Raw genomic sequence first — 20,996 nt, 5'->3', positions numbered from 1 at the left:
TTAGACACATTTAAGTCTCTGAAATGTCCCGTACTTCACAGTGCAAATAGCTTGGACCTGCCGTATATGATGTCATCTGGTCCAAAACTTTACTGAGTCTATCATAATCCTCATTGTATTTATCCTTGAAACCTGAAGCAATATGTTTTCTCTGCAGTTAGAATTTCTCTTTTTGTTTTTTCCTCGGTGGAAAAAAAAAAGGACAGAAAAACAAAGACATTTTCAGCTGAAGTGACATGGTGACCATTGATTCTACTGTTGCCAGATGCATAATTTACAAAAAATGAAAAAAAAAAAAAAATAATACATCTTTGCAGTTATGAGGATGTAGTTTGGACTGTTAAGATACCAAAAATGCTCTGCAATTTTTGCATGGCAACCAACATCGGTCACCAGTTATTAAATTAATACCTATTAGTACAGTCTAATATAATTTATGTTATGAATAGGTGAACCAGACAATGTCCTATATCAGCAGTTTGATAAGAGGCATAGCCGTAGGGGGCTGGGAGATTGCAGGCCCCCCCCCAATCAAATATTTTTGTGAAAATTCGGGCAACGTGCTGAGAATTTTTCGGGCACCAACTGAAGAAAAATAAATTGCAATTTGTTTTTCAATGGTTAAACTTATTATCATCATTATTATTGTAATGACTTCCCCACAAATTGGTATTATCACAGCAAATGATTGTATGTAATTGGCATGCGGTGTAATAACCGATACATGCCTATATGATATGTACATTAACATGTTGAACGCGCGAAAAAAATTTGGTTATATTTTTCGGGTAAGTCGAGACAGCCCCCCTCCCCCCCCCCCCCCAAATCAAATTGGGCTCCTATGCCTATGATAGGAGGTACAGTACTTTTCCTTGTTCCAGAAAATGTCATCAACAGGAAATTAGTCTAAGTACCATTTAGCAAGATTACCAGACTTTGCCCTGAATCTTATATGTTAAGTGGTTATAGAAATACAACCTTGATTGATGGAAGTTGGTTTTCAACAGTCACCAAAGTAAAACTTAACTTTGTGCCAGAGGTCACAATCCCTTTAAGGTGAGTCTCTTTGGGTAAAACACACTTTATTAACCATCAACGTAGTCTGTTTCGTCATCTTAATAGTAATCATAACATTCTGCATATATACTACAGACCATCAGTAGTTTACATATAAATATACTAAGAGACTATTTCATAAGGAATACATATAGAAATAAATAAAAATATAAAGGTATTATTTAAAAGGAAAAGACATACCATCTTCGGAAGACAAGTTTGTTCCTTCCTTCGGCACTGTTTAGGGAGATGTATGGAGATTCAAAATCCTGAAGTCTTCTGACAACTGGACAAATACATGAAAAGAAAACAAGAACAGTAGTTTGTCAAAAGCTTCCTAAAATTAAATTTCACAGACAATTTTTATGAAATTATAACAGCATGGATTAATCTTAGCGACTTACAAATTTTCACAATTGCACCAACATGTCCTCCCACTACACAACAAGTACAAGAGCCCAAGGGCACTGTGGTTCCTTGCGTAGGGGTATATGACAATACACATAATATTATCATAGCAAGATTGGGCTCAAATAGTCCAAGTAATTGTGGTCCTACATGTACCCATAAAGTAACCAATACTATAGCCAACATTTTTGTGATCACAAATTGTGATCGGATTTTGATTGGAAGGCACTTTTGAGATCTGAATATGGCGTCGAAAATGTAAGAAATATAAGGTCACCTACAAGCGGGTCAACAGATTTGATAACATTGGTGACCTCAGATCACATGACTGTTCAGTTTGAAAATGTTCCACCACCCCATTCACAACTTGTCCCAAAATATCAACCATGTCACACCTTGGCACTGGGAGTTAATTGCATGAAATGTCTAAATATTAACTTTGAACTTGCATAACTTCACACACAAAGGTCATCTGGGGGTCAACCCATTGACATTTTTGATTGATGAGAACTAAATAGAGCAACAAAAACTGTAAAAGTTCAAATATTTGTTCTTTGCCCATTTTCTCCCCCAAAATACTATTTTTTTAACATTAATTGACCTTCGGTGACCTTGGATCACATGTCCGTTAAGTTTGAAAATATTCCCCTATACCATTTGCAACTTGTCCCAAAATGTCAACCGTGTCACACCTTGGCACTGGGAGCTATTGCACTAAATGTCTGAAAATTAACTTTGACCTCATATAACTTCACACACAAAGGTCACACAGGGGTCAACCTATTGATATGTATGATCGGAAGGTACCTTTGACATCTGAAATAGCATCAAAACTGTAAAAATCCCCAAAACACTTAAAGGTCACCAGAGGTCAAATTGAGGTCAAGGGTCACCCAGATGCGGGTCGACAATTAGTTTACATTGAAGCAACTGGGGTGACTTTAGGCACATTAGATACAACATAAATTTTGATATGATGTTGACTGTTGAAAAAAAACAAAATGCTACCAGTCCAGGCTGTATTTCTCGGATACTTATAAGTTGGAAGAAATGACCCTTTGAACAGTTGAGGTACATCAGTTAAAGTGACTGGACAATACAATATGAAGTCTAAAACAGAGACCATTAGGTCAGTTCTTCAGATACAATACAAAACTAAAAGATAATGTAAGAGTTTTATGGCCGTTAATGACATTTTTACAATTTAATTTTACAAACGTATCAAGTTTAAAATGATGTCGACATCATCCATGGATGCTGCATTGGTGTTCACACGGACATGCTTCAGTAACATTGTTAATACTGATAAAACAATGGGTTAACGTTAACGGATTAACATTAATGGATTAACATGAATGTGTAACTGGCAGCCTAGATGCTATCAGGAGTTGATCATATACTTACTTTCTGCATGTTTTTCTTTCGTTTCCTTCATTATGAATAAGGCAAAGAAATAGACCAGATCGTCTGGAAGTCCTATTTTTGCTGCAGCAGCCTGAAAAAAAAAGTTATGACAATTAAAATAGGGGAAAGAAATAGTCATAAAATTGTAAATATTAAATAAAGCTAAAAATATTAATGGCAAGATACAATACATGTAGCCCATCTCCAAAAATGCGATCATGTTACCTTAGAAACAGGGCAGTGCAGTGGAACCAGAGAGTACAGGGGAGAATATGTGCCCTACTGTACAAGTTTTCTGGTAACCTCAAATTTGCCATTTTCTTGTGACAAATTTTGCCCTTTTGCTACTGTTTTAAGCCAAATTACACTTTTTTTATTAAATTTCAAAAGTGCCTCTTTCGTTTGAAACTTAAAAAATTGCAAAGATATGCATCAATAAGTTGAGTTTGCATGGACCCACCCAGTTCACTCCTGCAGCTCTGAGAGTGTGTTTTGGCAAAAGTCAACAAAGGATGCAATTTTGAGAACCTACGGTACAGTAGGTTGAACTCACTGCTTACCAGTAACATTTTCATGGGTTACATTGAATATATAATATAAATAAGGCATTTATATAGCGCCATAACTAAAACGATATTCTATGGCGCTTTACAAGGAAAAAATAAAGCATACAAATGAACAAAAATAGCAGCAAGACAGAAAAAAGAAAAAAGAAAAAAGAGGATTACTTAAAGGCCTTATTAAAGAGAACTGTCTTCAGAGCTTTTTTGAAAGCTAAAGAAATGTGGATTGATTAGCAACCGAAGACAGCAAGTCGTTCCACAGCCTGGCCCCTGTTACAGAAAATACAAGGTTGCCAAACTGTTTTGTGCAGGTGGCGGGAACGTTTAAAGTTGTAGCAGATATACTTCTTATAGGGTATGACGACACACGCTTGGTAAACATTTACACAAATAATCGGGGGGCATGTTTATTAATGCTATATCAGAATATTATATCAGATTAGATGTCACTTCTTCTTGTCTAGAGTAAAGCATGAAGAAACATCCTAATGTTTCTTCGATTCCATGCCTTCCTTGTCCATCACCTCACATGTGTTTTACAAAAAAAGGCAAATATTAGAAACTTCTGGGAGACAGCCAAGATGAAATTCAGATGCCATTCACCAACTTAATATAACACAGCCTGGATAACACAAGTTCAATCACGCATCACCCAGCTGGGTTTGTTCTTTCCTCATTTTATCCGTTTCTCGGTGTCATATTTCAACAATTTCGTGAGTCGTTAGTGAAAAATTTTGGATTGAGATTTTGTGTCTTATGACTGATATGAATGATATCTAGCAAGTTTTGCTTTTAAAAGTTTCTTCAATGTATTATATTTACTTAAGATATCATAATGAATCTTCTTGTTGATTTATCCATTGAAATGTGATATCTTTTGAAAGTTTGCTTTATATACAGGTAGCTGTCGACGTTTTCTGATACGTAAAATCTCATCAAATTGCAATGGTGTTTGTGGAAATATTGTTTTTTCCTCTGGGGACAAACAATTTTTGAAATATTATCAGAGGCATAGGGAGGCTATCAAAAGGTGACTGGGGAGAAAACCGGTAGGGCTTGGGGTCTTCACAAGTGTTTTGAGTTTTGCAGACTATGTTCTGGTGGGACATTGAAAATTTGTGAATGTTTTATGCCCAAGTTTTTTTTGTTTTGTTACCTGTACAAATTCCTTTTGGTCAAAATTTCAAGGAAAACACAAATTGAAAAGTTACTGTAGATTCCCCTATTAGATTGTATTATTTTTCACTTTTGCTATTCAAATTTGGGATGAAGCTGATGGTTTTAACATTACCCTAGCTGGAGTGCTTCTCTCATTCAAAAGAAAAGGTGGGAGAAAAATACTTCTGCCCCTCCCCCCTTTATTTTCAAATTGGAAGGCACTATGGTTATGGAGAGAAGAAACAGAAAGTTTTGTTGTTCTGTTCAGGTTTGTTAGAAAATCAACACCATCTAAAAGACTATTAACAGGGATGAGACTGGGGGAAAAAAAATCACAGAATTTTGCAAAAATTGCGGTATAGGCTCCAGTTTGCCTATGCTACAGTGTGTTAGGATAATAATTTGTGTCCCGAGGTAGAAAAGAAATCACAGATATTCCGCGAATTCGCAGAAAAAGCTCATGCCTGATTATTAAGTACTCTAACCTCGGTCTAACCTAGAAATAAAATCCTGATCCGATTACTTTCACCGTACCTCGGTAACGTCATCCGTTTGGTCTGTAGATTTGATATCGATGGTAACTTTATTCCCATTCATCAGATAAACATTGAGTGATTCATCTCTCGGTTCTTCTCGTCTCGTTTCCTTCTGCGCACTTAAGAGGAACCCCTTGAATAGGTCGCCGTTGACGATACGGCCATCCTGACTGACTGCACATGAAAAGTTACATACATGGAAAGAACTCTTTTAAACATGAAATCGTGATATTTACGCTAGAAATTTTACACTTGTCCATTGTTAAAGACCAACTATGGAGACTTTTCGATGAACATAAAATCCCACCATTTTTCATGTATGTAATCCTTAACTGACTCCAATTACATTGCTGTAATTAACTTTACCAATTTCGGACGTTAGATAAGTGAAAAATGGGACGAAAAGTCAGCATCTATTTCAGACATTCCTGAAACATTCCTAAGACATCAGGTGACCATGTGACGTCAACGTTTGTATACCTCACTCACAACTATACTTTTAGTGTGTAAAGTCGTATACTTGAGCTGCCAAAAACATCAACGATATTACTCCTTTTTCCTCAAAATGCCACAATTCTGTGTTGTTGGAGGTTGCAGTTATACCTCATCCAACAAAAGCATCAGCTTTTTAAGATTTCCGAGTAAAAGAACCGACGTAAAACGCCGCAGACTTTGGATCAATTTTTTGAGATCCACGCGGAAAGATTTTTCAGCACCCGGAGTATCTCATGCCCATGAGTCCACATGCATGACCCTGCTTCTGTGTATGCTGCAAATGTCTCATTCTGTGAAAATTATATACTGTCGATAGCTGTGTCGGACCATGGTCGGACATAGCTAATGTGAAATTGACCGTAAACACGCCCTGGACGTCCTTACATGTAACATTATATCACGCAATTGACAGTAATATATTTACTGTAAGAGATGACCGTATATATATACCGTGCCAAGGGTATAGCATTGTTAGTACATGTACGGTAGTTAGTTACAACTCTCGCCGGCGTTGGCTCACAGCATGTGTAAATAGCCATGTTAGGATTTATCTATTTCATTTGTTGTATTCCAGTATCGTGAGTTCGTGATACATGTGTAATATTGTCCGTTCTGTTTATTCCGACATCTGCATGGTCCAAGGAGTTGAATAAAAACGGTAGTATGTAGCGATCGGACGTTTTATTTCGTTAATGACTGTCTTGTGATTGTGGGATGTTAGTACTGGTCAAGGCCTGTTCCAACTAGACCTAACTCTATGGAATTACTCACGGTAGTTTTTCGCCCAGGATTGAACAAGAAACGTGGATTAGGATATTCACTGCTAAATTTGTTTATTGACAGGATACTTTTTCTGTGTTTGTATACTTTTGGATATTAAAACGAGTAAGTACTATGTAAATATATTGTACCGTACGGACCTATTGACGCTACTCTATGTAAAAGATGCCTCCATTTGAGTGGAAATTTTGCTAATAAAATAAGCAATTTAACTAAAATTTCTGCTTATAATTGTCTTAAAACTTGTTGTTAACCTTCATGTGTTCTTGTTTTAAGCTAACAGCTTTTCAAACGCTCGAAATTGGAAGTCAAAAACAGTACAATTGTTCGCTATCTGTGTACAAGCAGTGCCTATATCAGCGTTTGATTTTCGCGGTATACAAACTTTGACGTCACACGGTGACCAGAGGCTCCTTTGGGTCAATCTCTGTTTTCAGACATTCCAGAGGTTCATGTCACGTGACTACCCAAAATGTCCATTTTCGTGGTCGTTTTTGATGGGTTATAGTAGGTTTTCGAAGATTATTTTTTACACATGTTGATTATGGTTATGTAAACTCCTAAATTAATGGAAAATCTCAACAACAAAAATTGCCTCCATATTTGGTCTTTAAGTGCAATATATGAGCAAGACAAAACGCCAAAAATCATTGAAAAGAAAACCCAATCAAGAATTATACTGTAGGTTGGAGATGGCCGCAGTCCACGACGGCTTCCCAGATGGCTCCACAGTGGGCTCCAACAGGGACATAGCCCAGCTGATCAGAGGCATGGCCAACAGACGGCCATCAGGCAGACGACTGGCACCTTCATGGAGGTTGTCGGCAGTATTACAAGCTTTGTTGAGACCACCAAACGAACCAATGTCTTCGGCCTCATTGGCGGCTCTCACCAAAATGACACTGTTCCTCATTGCAGTGGCGTCAGCGAGGAGGAGAAGTTGTCTACACCCCCTCATCAGGTTCGAGAACCATGCCGTGAGAATGGTATTGGATCAAACTTTCCTACCGGGAGACATCTTTATCCCTGAGATCAAGACACTGTCCTTCCTTCACCGAGGACAAGCTGTGGTGCCCAGTTAGGGCACTCAAATGGTATCTCAAAGGACAGAAGTTACAGTATGTGAGGAACAACGACATCTTTGTTCATCCTACTCCGAGCACCGTTCTCGGGAGCATCGAAGGACACCCGTCCAGGTGGCTCACAGAAGTAATCCGACCCTTCGCCACTGGCACCACAAGACAACAAAAGCAGCAGCCTGGTGAACACCTACAACATTTGTGGCATGCTAGATTTCCTCTTCTCATATTTTCCTTTTCAGTATTTAATGTTATTTTCCAAGGGCCTTTGTGAAGATTAAGTTGCTATATATGGTCAACTAAGTATTACTATATATGAAGTTTAAATAAACATAACAGACCTGGCACACAATACTTCCTTACTTGCTGTACAGTACATTTAAAAGGAAACAGTGCAACTATTAAACAGTGTTCAACAGTTCTAGCTGTTTAAGCTACAGTACACTCCCTGATGACGATGCTGTTAGTCTACGAACTGCAGAAGTTTGGCGCAATCTGAGCAATCTATCCTGTTTGAGTGACTGAAATTATTTTCTTCTCAAATTAAATTTTAATATATGACTCCTACAGTGTCAGAGTTGTAAACTTGTAACATTAATACAACATGTATCTTCAGTCCGGTTCTTTTTCTTAGATTAGATGAAGTTACTCCACTACACTATATACAGCCTGTACTGTACAGTACAAGTGTAACAGTTTAAATTCAAGTACTTCTCTTTTACCGAAACTGATGGATAAAGCATTGGTAACTTCATCCCAGCCAGTTAAAATCCCTAAATATGGGTAGCGCAAACCTAAAGGCAATTAGTAACACCTGCAGCACCCAATTATCTGCACCTCCAACTTAGGAAAGTAGTATACAAATGAAATGTTCTTGTTTTGTGTACGATAGTGTATGTATGTGGAGTAGGAAGTGTGTTACACATACAGTATCTCGTTACAGTAAAGTCTGTGATAATACAGTAATATGATATGGAACTGATGAATCGTTAACCATTAAGTGTTTCATGATTACTCTAGCATGAAACACTTTCATCCAAAGGTTTGTAAGGTATTTTTCGTCAACATTTAATCTGAAGCTATGACAGTAGTTCGTTCCCCATTTTCAGTTGTTCTTGTTGCATCTGACTGGCATAATAGTCTTACTAAAATAGTCCAGCCATTTGAATTGATCAGCCACAGATGTTCACAGGATCATTTCTCAGATTGAACTGAAGGTCATAACTTAATACAACCTGGATTGTTAGACCGTTGTTTCACGGTCTACAAAAATTAATTTTGCAATTTATGTGACCGTATAAGTTCTCAAAATTTTTCACTTATCCTCGGAACAACTGCATATATTATCTTGGCTGACTAGCACAACGGGAGACTTTAGCTTGAAGACACAACCAGCCGGGTGAACTCACCTGCTTGAATGTATTTTTCTAATCTCTCTCTCCTCTCCTTCTTCTGTACAGATGTGAGAGGGAGGAGTTTCTTGGGAGGGAACCGGTCGGAGCCATAAAATGAATTCCCACTCTCCTTCTTGAGCTGTTCGTGGAAGTCGTGGAACTGCGAGTACCGCACCGAGCAGTGAAAGACACCGTTGACATGAAGGTTGTAACTCTGTCAAAAGGAAAGGACATCATATGAGGAGTATGAAGAGATCAGTTTTCTTTTTTCATGGCTACGTACAGTACAACACTTCAGTGAAAGGTTTATGTATGTATTTGCATGTATTTTAGATCCTCCTGCAAGCAGGAACTCGCGAAGAAGCCATCATTGGCTTATCAAAGCCACAAGCTGACCGAAGTCAGTCTCTTAGATTCATATTTAACGCCCATGATTATGAATTTTCAATTGTCAACAACTCTGTAACTGGACGACATATTACATTAATTAATCTTGGAGTGACTCGAACCTTATGATTGAAAGGCACCAGCATTAACCACCGAGCTAACATATAATTTATATTCACATATAATATTTATAAACAGAAATATATCATGTGAAAAATGGCCTTATGAAAAAATGTCTTTGTATTTAAATAAATTATGCAGTTTAACTGTTTAATTTAGACATCATTCGATATATAGTATACCTGTAGTACACATATACTTGATGAAGTTACAATTTCCTACTACCTTTCTATTACAGAAGCCTACAGTATAGACTGAGCTACAGTATAATCCCACAGAATAGAAAATAAAACAATAAGGCTATAAAAAGCATTCTCTTGTGGAGTTAGGTCAACATAAAAGTGTCAAAATATTCAATGTTGGTATTTTACGCTAAAAAAATGTACTATTATTAGTGATATATTACTCCTAAACTATTGCTTCAAGGTACTTGATTCTTACAGAGGTTACATGTCCAGTCCAGAAAATACAAAGTAAAGATTATACACTTTTTTCCGGTAATACAGTACATTTGCAAGTTGTGCAGCTTTTAATTTGCTATTTCATACCGCGATTCAGCTTGAGGAAGGGGGTTTGATGGCAATTTTTTACCAACATATCCATATGATAGCCGTGAGGATTTTTTTTCACTAATTATATATACCAATAAAGTTCTTCCAACTTACCAAATTTCAGGGTTCTAGCTTTTCTAAAAAATTAATTTATGAGGTTGTACAGTGGCTCTGCTGTGTACACAACAGTGGTCGCCTTTGACAGCCAATAACTCAAAACGTGACATTTTGAAAAAATATTTACAATCTGAAGAGATAGACGTAGTACCACCTTGCTTGCACTAAACAATATCTGGAGGGGATTTTGCCTTATGCTTAAATGAAAAAAATCCTCAAAGTCTGGGTTTTAACAAAAAGAATTTTTTTGTGTGTGTTGCTGTTCCACATGTTATTGAGCCTGAGTATTGTACTTCAAGGTCACTCATTTCAATACTGTGCAGCTTTCAATATCATGTAATATTTGCAATAAACTGTCAGCTTCTGGTTTAATTCACCAGTTTAAATAAAAGACTTTACTATAAAATGAATGTCAATCAGTACATACATATACCATGTGTACATGTGTACAGTATTAAAGGTAGTGCAGTATGGCTTACAACTTACACGATGGGTGGCTTCCAATTCAACAATTTAACTCAAATTTGCGATCTTTTCAAATTGAGAAACCTAATTCACTATGATCCAGCTGGGTATCAAACCCGGAACCAGCACTGATTGCTAAGCCTACTTGCTTAAAATGGCACTGCCTTTATCCACTCAGCCACAGTGTGATTCTGCCATTTCTGAAGCAATGTAACTGAAATTTTCAGATGCATATATCATGGTGCAATAATCATGCAAATGAGGGTGGTCATTTTTGGAGAGGGTCCAGCAACAACCATCCGAGATTTGACACTGAATGAGTGAAAAATGGTCTTATGAAAAACTTCTTGGTTTTAGAAGTAAATTCTACAGTTATCATTGACATGTTGTAATTCGATATAAACAGTGCATGAATAATTAAATGGAGGTAGGGAGTTGTACTTGTATACCTTAGATCTAGCTAAGATAAATTATTCCATTTGCCAAGGTCGAGAGGATAAAGGTGGTGGCATTAGAAAGCAATGAAACCCAGTATCTGGGAGGTAGTGGTTTTGATCCCTGGCCGGACAAATAAGGTTGGTTGTAAAATAATCAAACTGCACCAGTCAATGTCATGTTATTCTCCTAAATGAAGCCTCCACATATTTTGTTGTAAAAGAAAACAAAAAATTGCTACACATATACTGTATGTGTGTATGTATGTGTATGTTTAATGCTATGTGTGTACATGTTTACACCTTTTTGTGTATTTGCATTAGTGGTGACGTGTATGTACATTTATGAATGTCAAGGAAGTCAGAATAGGCATGTATTTAGGTTTCAATTGTTCCACAATCTTTTTTTTCAATTTTTCTCTTGAACTATCTGTTCTTTGTTCTTTCTCTGTTGTGGTCATTTGCTGATCCTTCTTATTTATTATTTTTGGGGGAGGGGGAGGGACCAGATTATGCTAATTCTGGTTCCTCTACCAATCACTTCATCTTTTGTTAATCCTACATTGTTGTCAGTCTGAGCAAACGATTCAATGTCTTATCTATGCACGTTCACAAAATAGTTATGAAACATAAATTCTGTGTGTGTTGTGAAATGGTAGAAATGAACTTCAAACTTGAAATAAAGTTACCTATTCAGGTGGATAAGATATAAGTCTACCAATGCTGACATATCAGTGTTATTATATTCTTTGATTTCATGTATAGAATTGTTGTTATTTAAAATGTCAATCCTTCATCTGTTTAATACCAGTGGCATCAATTGATTTTTAGTTAAAACATTAATTACTTTATTTGATATGAAAAAGACAACAAAATTTAGGTGCACTGCTGTTCAAGGACGTACAAGCCTGTACAAGGATACATGTACAAGGACGTACTGTACTGTACAAGCTGCCTAAGGATTGCACACATTGACGGAAAGTCAACCACAGTCCTTACAAGACATGAAAGCTGATGTTTCCTGATAAAGAGGTCTGGTGTGTAGTGCATTCCTCTTCACTTGAACATTGCATGACTTTCCCTTTCACTTGCACTGACCTTGGAACACTTTGGTTGTGCTATGCACAAAAACAAGACCTGTTGACCACTGTTAGGCATAGACACAACACAATGCAGAAGCTTGAGGAATATAATTTGATGACACGCTCTGCAAAGTAAAGTAGGCCAACCACGTTCGATTTAACATGCTGAGTTCCTGTTTTGATAACTTGGCTTGTCTTTGTGAATTCAGTGAGCCTATATACGTCCTGCATATATCAGAAAATTTAGTCTGTATCAATGTGCACATTTACTTTTAAGGTGTGATTTTCATTTAGTTACACAATTTCCTGTCCAAAGCAACCCCCTACCATAGTATATGCTCACTATCCCGAACAAAGATTGCTTCAGGATTCCCAAACTAGTAACCACATGGATGCTTTTATTGCACTCCCAAATATTCCATTCCAAATAGTTCCACTTTACTTAAAGAACGCAGCTCTGGCCAGAAAGATTTGTGATCACTGAGACTGCTCATCAATAATTACAACTCATAAATATGTACAGTGACCCTAGCTAATACCAATTTAAAGTTTTCCTAATTAATATTTAAGTGCCTAGCCACAGGCTAACTTCAAAAGCAGCTAACGGTATATATCTGGACTGAATCACTATATAGCAGACTTCACATGCCCATACAGGTTGGTATAGGTATAGGAAGGTAGTCAGTAATTCTGTGATGCTAAAAGAGTTTTCTCTCTATTTGTTGTTTTTTTGTATGTACAGTAGAGGGACCACAGTGGAAATAAGTCTGCTGGAAAGACTTTTTCCGTGTTATCCCTACAACATGTACACATTGTCTTTTACATTTTGGTGTGAAATAAATCAAATCAAACCAATTTTTTTTAGAATACAACAATGATGATATCTCAGTGTGTGGTTTACAGTAGGCCTAGTTGCTGTCTCCTTCATTTAGCCTATATGACTCTATGCATGACTTAATCAGATTTGACCAGAATGACATTCATACTTTTTACAGTTTCGAGCCAAAACGATTGAAGCGAGAAAAACTTCTGTAACATCTTCTAATCCGTTCAAATTTATGTTACATTGAATATTTACACTTGTATTATTTTCTTTTTGGACTCAGTAAAACTTGATCAAACCTAGTAATTTTGGACAAGGAATTTTTTGCTCTTTTGGCAAAAATTCCTAAGCGCTCACGTGACTGCAGGTCACCCTGTGACGTACATTTGCTGAGTTGGTTGAGGAAAAATTTCGATCAAGCTATTCACTTCAGCACTAACATTACACCGATGCGACACTTGTCATACTGTTAAAATCAAAATACCAACAAATTGTGTAGAAGGAGGTTGCAAAAACACTTCTGAAAATCAAAATTTAAGTTTCTTTTCGTTTCCCAGTTATCAAACCAACGATAAACTTCGCAGGTTTTGGATTAATGTTGTAAGTAGCTCCCGCAAGAATTTCTCGCTCCGGGGGTTTCCCACCGTCTACAGGCAAATATATGTTCAGCCAGGGAGTTGCTATGGAAACTCCATGGTTCAGCGCACTTCACACAAACATGTATTATAGGCAGTATTGTCTACGCAGAGGCCCTCAAAGGTAATGTCTCCCTATATGCCTAACTCATTAGCCACAATTGCACCATTATTCTAATGTGCATACTCAATTGTTTATCTTCAGCCATGATTTACCCCACAGTTGAAGGTAAAAAAAAGATCATTTTACAAAAGAGTACACTGTACAAAAGGCCCTGTGTGACTTACAGTAGTTCTCTTTAGCAGAACCAACGAAACTAGGCACAAAGCTAACTTCTAAAGTGATGCACACTAACACATATGGACGATATGTCTTGCAGGCATATTGTGAGACAGTAAAAGTTTTCAAATTTTTTAACTTGTATGGAATATGGAATCTATAGGGCGCTTTTTTGTTTACACTGGTGTTCCCTACCCTTGTCTATCTGTTTTCGTAGAGTTGTGACTTTCTGAAAGCCTTACATTATGGCAGCGAGACTGAGACATGTATACATGTACCCAAAGCTTTATATTTCGTGGATTTCATACGAGCAACGACTTAAGAAGTTGAATCTCACTTCACTTGAGACAAGACGTATTCGTGGTGACATGATTGAGGTATTTAAAATTATTAAAGGATTTGAGGACATTCAAGCCAGCGATTTCTTTATATTCAGTGACACTGTTACGAGAGGCCATCCTTTCAAGATTTACAAACAGCACTGTAGGCTGAATATTAGAAAGTTCTTTTTTTCACAAAGAGTAATTGACATTTGGAATGGCCTTCCTGCCAGAGCTGTATTAGCGAGCACTGTCAACGTTTTTAAGAGCCAGCTCGACAAATTCCTGAGAAGTAATGTGGGAGCTCATATGAGCCATTAAGGCTCCCTGCTCCGTCATCCTCCGCCTATCATCTGCTGAGAAGCGGAGGGTACAGGTAAATACAGGTATATAAATGGATTTGATAAATATTGCATCCACTAACTGCAAACACGATTAATTGCAAAATAAAAGAAGAAAAAAAGAAATGTCAACATATTTCACAAGGTAGGCATTTCAATTGCGTTCGCCAAAACCTCGATATCGTACGGCACAGTATGTATACTGGCCTATAATATTAATAGCAGCGAATCTTACGAAATATCACCAGACATTTGGAAGTTTTATTAACCATAATTTACTTTAATTGAAGAATTGCTACCCAAAATGAGTCAACAAATGTGTGAACAATTCTTACATTCATTTCTTTCTCAGATTGTAACTGCATGTTTATTGGAAGAGTGAAGTTAATAAATTCTTCAGTTTCATTCGAGAAGTACGGTACGTGGAACGCAATGGTCCATTGTTATTGTTTCGCGCTTGCGGTACACTACGCAGAATGACGTCACACGGTGACCTGTATGTTTATGAGCTTATACGCTTCTGGTCAGTGAGAATCTGCTAACTTTGACATCAAATTTCTCTAAATAAAGTTCTGTCTCTTTCGACTAAACGCGAACCACAGTATTGTTTGTGTACTAAATACTTTAGTACACAAGGTCTTGTTTGCCTCCAGCTATGCAAGTTTATTTATTCTGTGATAACCACCCATTTGTCAAGACTCAACTGTCCTCCAAAGCCATGGCAATCACTAACTTGATGGGGGGGGGGGGGGTACAGGCCAAGGCTACAACACTTCAGTCAAAAGTATGTTGTAGGCTACCGCCAAAGCCAGCCGGTTGGTGTCTAACGTTAGGATTACGTTATCAAAATAAGGACAGGTACCCTACCTAGACTCACAATAGCCTCTAGAGGCCTCTAAATACGCTAGTCTTTAGTCTAGGTACTAAGTTCAAAGTCACACAGCCTACTGTATGCTACATTAGGCCTAGCCTAGGCTATAATAATGCCCACAGTAGCAGGTAACAGGGACTTACGGTAAAGGAAGAGCCCCTGTCATCCTTACACTCTTCGGTGTCAGGTATGGAAAAATGCATGTTGAAGTTACGAAAAGTCTTTTACAAAGGCAAACACAAGGATACAAGTAATGTCTATTCGACATGAAATAATCTCTACAGTATGGTTTATCAGACCGTTCTGACAGCAACTTCAAGCCATTCTATTATGAAAGTTTTCAAGTGATCGAAGAGACCTTTACGACAGCACATCCCACACAGAGTACTTGACCAATGATCTTCATATGTTGTACATGGCGAAATAACTAGATGGGAATTTGCAGCAATGTTTTGAAGCCACTGACAATTCCATTTTTGTTTTCTACAAGGGCGCCCCTATTTTGGTGTGTCGCATTTGGCTGCCAAAATCGTCAAAAATGTGGCAGCGCACTGTAAGTTTTACAGGTAATCCTTACAGGAAGCGACAGTAGAAGCAATTTCATAAGAATCTGGATAGCTTTGTCATCAGACATTGTTTTATGCATCCATCTATTCTAGTCTAGGATGTTTCAAAGACAAGCTAACTAACTCTTGTTGTGTTATCTAATGACTTATAACTCTTGCTCATACTTTGTAACGCTCGTTTGGCGTTTATATCCTCTTGTAGGACATTTGCCGACTTAACCCGTTCAGATTCAGAATCTAATTACTCTACTAGTATGGTCTGCTCAGCTACTGTATTGTTATTCACTGGACCCTGGATATAGTTAGCCTAGGCCTCCAGACCGACTACTGCTGTCCTTTCGGATGCGATATGACTAAAGCCTAATGACAAACATTATTTACCACCTCATTTTACTTCAAACTGTATCCCTAACGATAGGTCCACATGCTTGAATAACATGGGATGACGGTTATGATGTCCTGGGCTTATCACTCACAATTTACTAGGAAAACAGGCTACTACCCACTTTGTAACATTAACATTGAACTGACAACTGCATATGTAGAGGACTTCACTTTTATTAAATCGGAAGTGCGCCTTTAGAGGTCTTGTAAATACTACTAACCTCTAATAATAGTTCTGTCTAGTTTAACCCTCCTTGGGTGGGTCCAGGGAACTTGATCTGCCAGTTCCAAGATAGATCCGTATAATAAAAATCCTTATAAATGAATAAATGTATAACTGAATCCGAAGCGCTAGTAATTAGGTGGGTTGCATTGCTACATCCCACACATAAAATTTCCGGTGGATTCCCGAAGATTATACGAAGAATAAACGAATTAATTTAGCCAGCTTTCGCTGTGGTGTAGGAGATGGTATATTTCGTAGTGCTAAAATAATATTACGGCTTAGAGAACAACCTTCGCTGACTGATTCACTGAACCAAGTGGCTGATAAAATATGTCGCTCTACACTTGAACTTATGACCCCCAAACTTTCTCTCGTTGGACACTGGTCCTCTTTGTTCAAGTTTACTATAAATGGGAGTGGAGATAAGCAAGAAAGTTGGGCGACAGAATGTCTATAAACAAAATAAGTAGGCTGTTCCACTTTGCGAGAGGGAATATATAGGCTCGCTTGCAGTGCGGTCACTACACGCCCTCACTTTCAGAAGATTAATTACGCTCAATAATAACTTCATCAATGTCATGACTCATACTGGGTCAAGAGACATTGGTTTCGATAAAACAATGGATAGTTTAATTTCTGACGAACGATAAGCGAAATCTTTCACACAGTGAAAGAAGATATAGCTACTTACGACTACGACTTGGATTACGATATTCAACGACTCGACAACGATTACATATTTTACGACGAATTTACGCTTGAACGAAAAACCTTTATTGTTTTTCCCTATTTTTATTCCATATCAAATCGGATATGTGTTGCCCCCGTTCCGGGCAAATGATATTGTTTTTGGTTCCTTGCTTTAGCAAAAGGAACCTATGTAGTCAGGTTGGCGTGGGTGTGTGTGCGCGTGTGCGTGTGTGTGCGTGTGTGTGTATGTGTGTGTGTGTGAGTGAGGGTTTCATTGGTCAGAAAGTAATGGTCACATATCATAAATAGGTCACCTTGATTCGGCGATCGCTTAGACTATATACAAAGTTAGGTGAAAGATTCGTGCTGAGTTGGTTCTCCTGTTGGATAGATCTTACTACACTGAGCTTTTTATGTCTTAATCGTAAAACATAAGTAGAATTTCCCCTTCTCCTCCCTCTCCTTGTATTCGCGTAATTTCTCTTCATACCAACATTTAAGCAAGAATTTATAGGACAGAACGTTTCATTATTTCGAAACCGCAATATCTTCATCATCAGGCTACGTTGGATACCAGCATAAATGTGTTATGTATCTTCAATTGCAGAAGTCTTAGGATAAATGATACTCTTATGAAATGTCGTTGCTGAAGTCTGATGATAATGTCTTGGAAAGTTGGAAGGGAGATGTTAAAGGTATTGCCTGCAATGAATCCTTCACAAAACTAAGCGGTACTAAAATCTACCGTTAACTAACAGAAGATACCATCTGGAAAATACATGTAGTTATGGACAGTCCACCGAAATCACATCACAGAAAGAGATAATAACAAAAAATGAAATATATAAAAAATATATATATGTTACATTAAAATGTAGGGCGACACAAAATCTTTTGTTCTGAACTCAACTGTTGATAACTCTCTTGGAAGCCCAAATCGCTGGACTGATGATAACCAATTACGTTTTATGTTATACATGCTTTGGTCATATTGTAGCAACACGTAGCTTTAACGTGTAACGGATTCCATTTAGATTTAAAATGCGGGTATCATTAATGAACGTCAAAAGGAATTTCCATATAGAATAATATATTTAAAACTTTCTACTCCATCCTGAAATTATAATTTTTTTGTTCAATGACCTCTTGCGATGTTGAAATGGTTACTTCCTTATTAAGTGCATTTCACTTTGTGGTTCACTAATGGTAAGTTACACTACACAAATTAAAAAGGAGCAAACCCATTTGCCATTATTATGATATATGTTAAGCTTGTGTTTAATGAAAAATCCCAAACAGTTGAGAAAAATCTCATTCTATATGAAAGTTGTACTACAAAAATGTATTAAAATGATGGGAATGATAACACTATTTTGCATTTAACCCTCCATGCAGAAACAAAAATTTCTGTCAGGGAAAAATAACGGGTACCTAATTCCCCCACACCTTCCCCACTGGTATAGACAGAATATTACAATAGCTACAAAAAGTAAAGTAGGACTACATTGACCTATAAAAGGTAAAAGCGGTACAACATCTACAACTGTTTTAAATTCTTCAACTTTAAATGGTTCCATTTTGCATCCTCCATTTTCACATATTTTGCTTTTTGTCACATCACCATGTACAAATACAACACACAATAATGATTATCAAACTGGGTGGACACATCTGTACCTGATGCCATGTCCCATCATTATCCCCAGCCCCCCCCCCCCCCTCCGCCCACTCTTTCAACCGCTCTCTACTCAGACAATAAGCTCCACGAAGGTGGTTATGATGAATAATACATCATTGCTATGCATTCATTCTGAAGTTAGTGAACAAAATACTCAACTTGTGGTTGACCTGTGTAAACTTCCTTGTTTTGGTTTTAACAGTAATTGGAGAGACAAATAAAGCCTGTAATCAAATGTGGTTAAGTTTTTTTCTTTGTACGGATGCCAAGAATTTACAAAATTAGATAATTCGAAAGAAGATGTGGTTATGGCTTATCAACTGAACGTCAGTAACAAATATTATACATGCTCTTAGCTGGCCATTAAACTATTAGTTGTATGACTGGTATTACATCGAAATTTGAACTCCAAGCCCCACGGGTTATCATAGCACAACACTCTGGGTAAATTATTTCCGATTAGACCCATTTAACTTTAAAACATTTACATCGGACATTGGATGCTAAATGAAATTATAAAAAGCAAAAAAAAATCATTCAATACAATTCATACAGAGGAAGATGGCAGAAGTATGCGATGCTTTATTCAAGTAAAATCAGCTTTTGAGTTTGATCGTCAAATCTGCCAAAGCATAGCTAGTATTACTCAATCATAAGTTTTAAAAAGAGTGAAATAGTTCCGGTAGTTCTCGATTGTAGACTTTGAAAGAAATTGTGAGCGGAGAAGGAGGCCCGTTGAATCTCCCATATACTTTGTTCAAATAGGTAGAGCAGAGATCCCGTTTATAGTCGTTCCCAGTATGCACATTTCTCTCCGTGTAAAATAGCTGAAGAAGTACCGATATAAAGAAATATGGAGGGAAGAAAGAGATGTCTTAGTGCCTTATTTCTTGTTCTAAATTGTGCCGGCTTGTTAGCTGTTAGTGATGCTGAACCCTCGGATGGAATTGGATATGGGAGTAACACTTTCTCCGCCAGCTCAGGTAAAAGTTATATAGTATTTCACTGCTTCGTGTGTTTTACATAAAACGGGACGATATACTATACTTAAAATACGAAAAAACGACACTCCATTAGCCTCAGTTTGTGTTCAACTTTGTACCTCAATTATGTTTATGTTTTTTATTTAAAATATGATTTATATGCGCTTTAGATTATATAGTATTCATGTGATAGCTTTTGATAAACGCCATTTGTCCCGATGGCACCACAGATCTCCTACTTTAATCCAATTTCATGCAGGGCGTAGTTGAATGTTTAGCCAATCGAAACAGGTCGCACTGAATCGACCATTCTTCGAGTTTGGGCAAGATATTGGGATGTGATTGTCAACTTTAGCAGTGTACGTGGAATATTTTGCTCTTCTATGTGAGTTTCACATTGTTTGTCATCAGAAAACTTCTTTTTAAAGCTTGTCGTGCTGTAGATTTACCTTTCAACAATAAGCTGCTATACTTTAGGGAAGTAAAGACCTATGTACTAACTACACAATTCACGCAGACGATCATCTATATAGTCAAATGAAAAGAGCTGGAACACAGTGAAGCATAAACGAAAACATTCAATTTCATTATACGTATGATATGAATCGTAGTTCATGCGGCCCGTTTTGTTTATACGTAGAGGTCAAAACATAACAAACGCAAACATATCAGGCCACGTGCTCTATTCTTCCCTAGCTACTGCAACTGGTGCTTGTTTCACGTCGACTATAGTATTTCACACGATACATATACCGAAGTTGGAAAGTAAGCGATAGTTTTGGTGCAGGGCGTTCCGTCTGGGCATTCCTTTATTGCTAATATTCACGTAAGGTGCCGTTTCAAGTTTCCAAAAGGACACTCAAGGATTTATCAAGGCATGTTGGAAACGTATGTTGATTCTTAGACTTTGAAAGTGAGTGCAGCCCTTCTTATGCCGTTTACTAAGTGCTATAGCGTATGCTGTCAATGTTGAGCCTTGCGTTAAGAATATTAACTACGGTATCGCAATTATAATAAATTCATACGGTGAAGCGATAATGTGCAAACATGAACAAACATGTATCAGAATTGTCACAAAATGATCTGTCAGGGTTCCAGTGTGACAAACACAACAAAACTACTGCAAAACTGTACGAGGTTTTTATCGGCCTATTAGCCTACAGGTTAATT

At 37.4% G+C, this 20,996-nt stretch overlaps 1 protein-coding gene across 1 annotated transcript in view; it reads right to left on the bottom strand.

Annotated features, from left to right (window-relative positions):
- The window catches only part of LOC139984945 (sorting nexin-17-like), a 41,062-nt gene extending 25,347 nt beyond the window's left edge, over positions 1-15,715 (bottom strand). The window contains exons 1-5 of the mRNA XM_071999099.1: positions 15,443-15,715; positions 8,889-9,087; positions 5,124-5,299; positions 2,869-2,959; positions 1,258-1,342 (exon numbers count right to left, since the gene is read on the bottom strand). Coding sequence (XP_071855200.1) covers positions 1,258-1,342; positions 2,869-2,959; positions 5,124-5,299; positions 8,889-9,087; positions 15,443-15,502 — 611 coding nt within the window. The 5' untranslated portion in view covers positions 15,503-15,715. The remainder of the gene's footprint in view (positions 1-1,257; positions 1,343-2,868; positions 2,960-5,123; positions 5,300-8,888; positions 9,088-15,442) is intronic.
- Between the last annotated feature and the right edge of the window lie 5,281 nt (positions 15,716-20,996).

This window comes from Apostichopus japonicus, chromosome 17, assembly GCF_037975245.1.
Source record: "Apostichopus japonicus isolate 1M-3 chromosome 17, ASM3797524v1, whole genome shotgun sequence".
NCBI lineage: Eukaryota > Metazoa > Echinodermata > Holothuroidea > Aspidochirotida > Stichopodidae > Apostichopus > Apostichopus japonicus.
The sequence above is the reverse complement of the archived record's forward strand: the minus strand, read 5'-3'. Positions and strand labels throughout refer to the sequence as shown.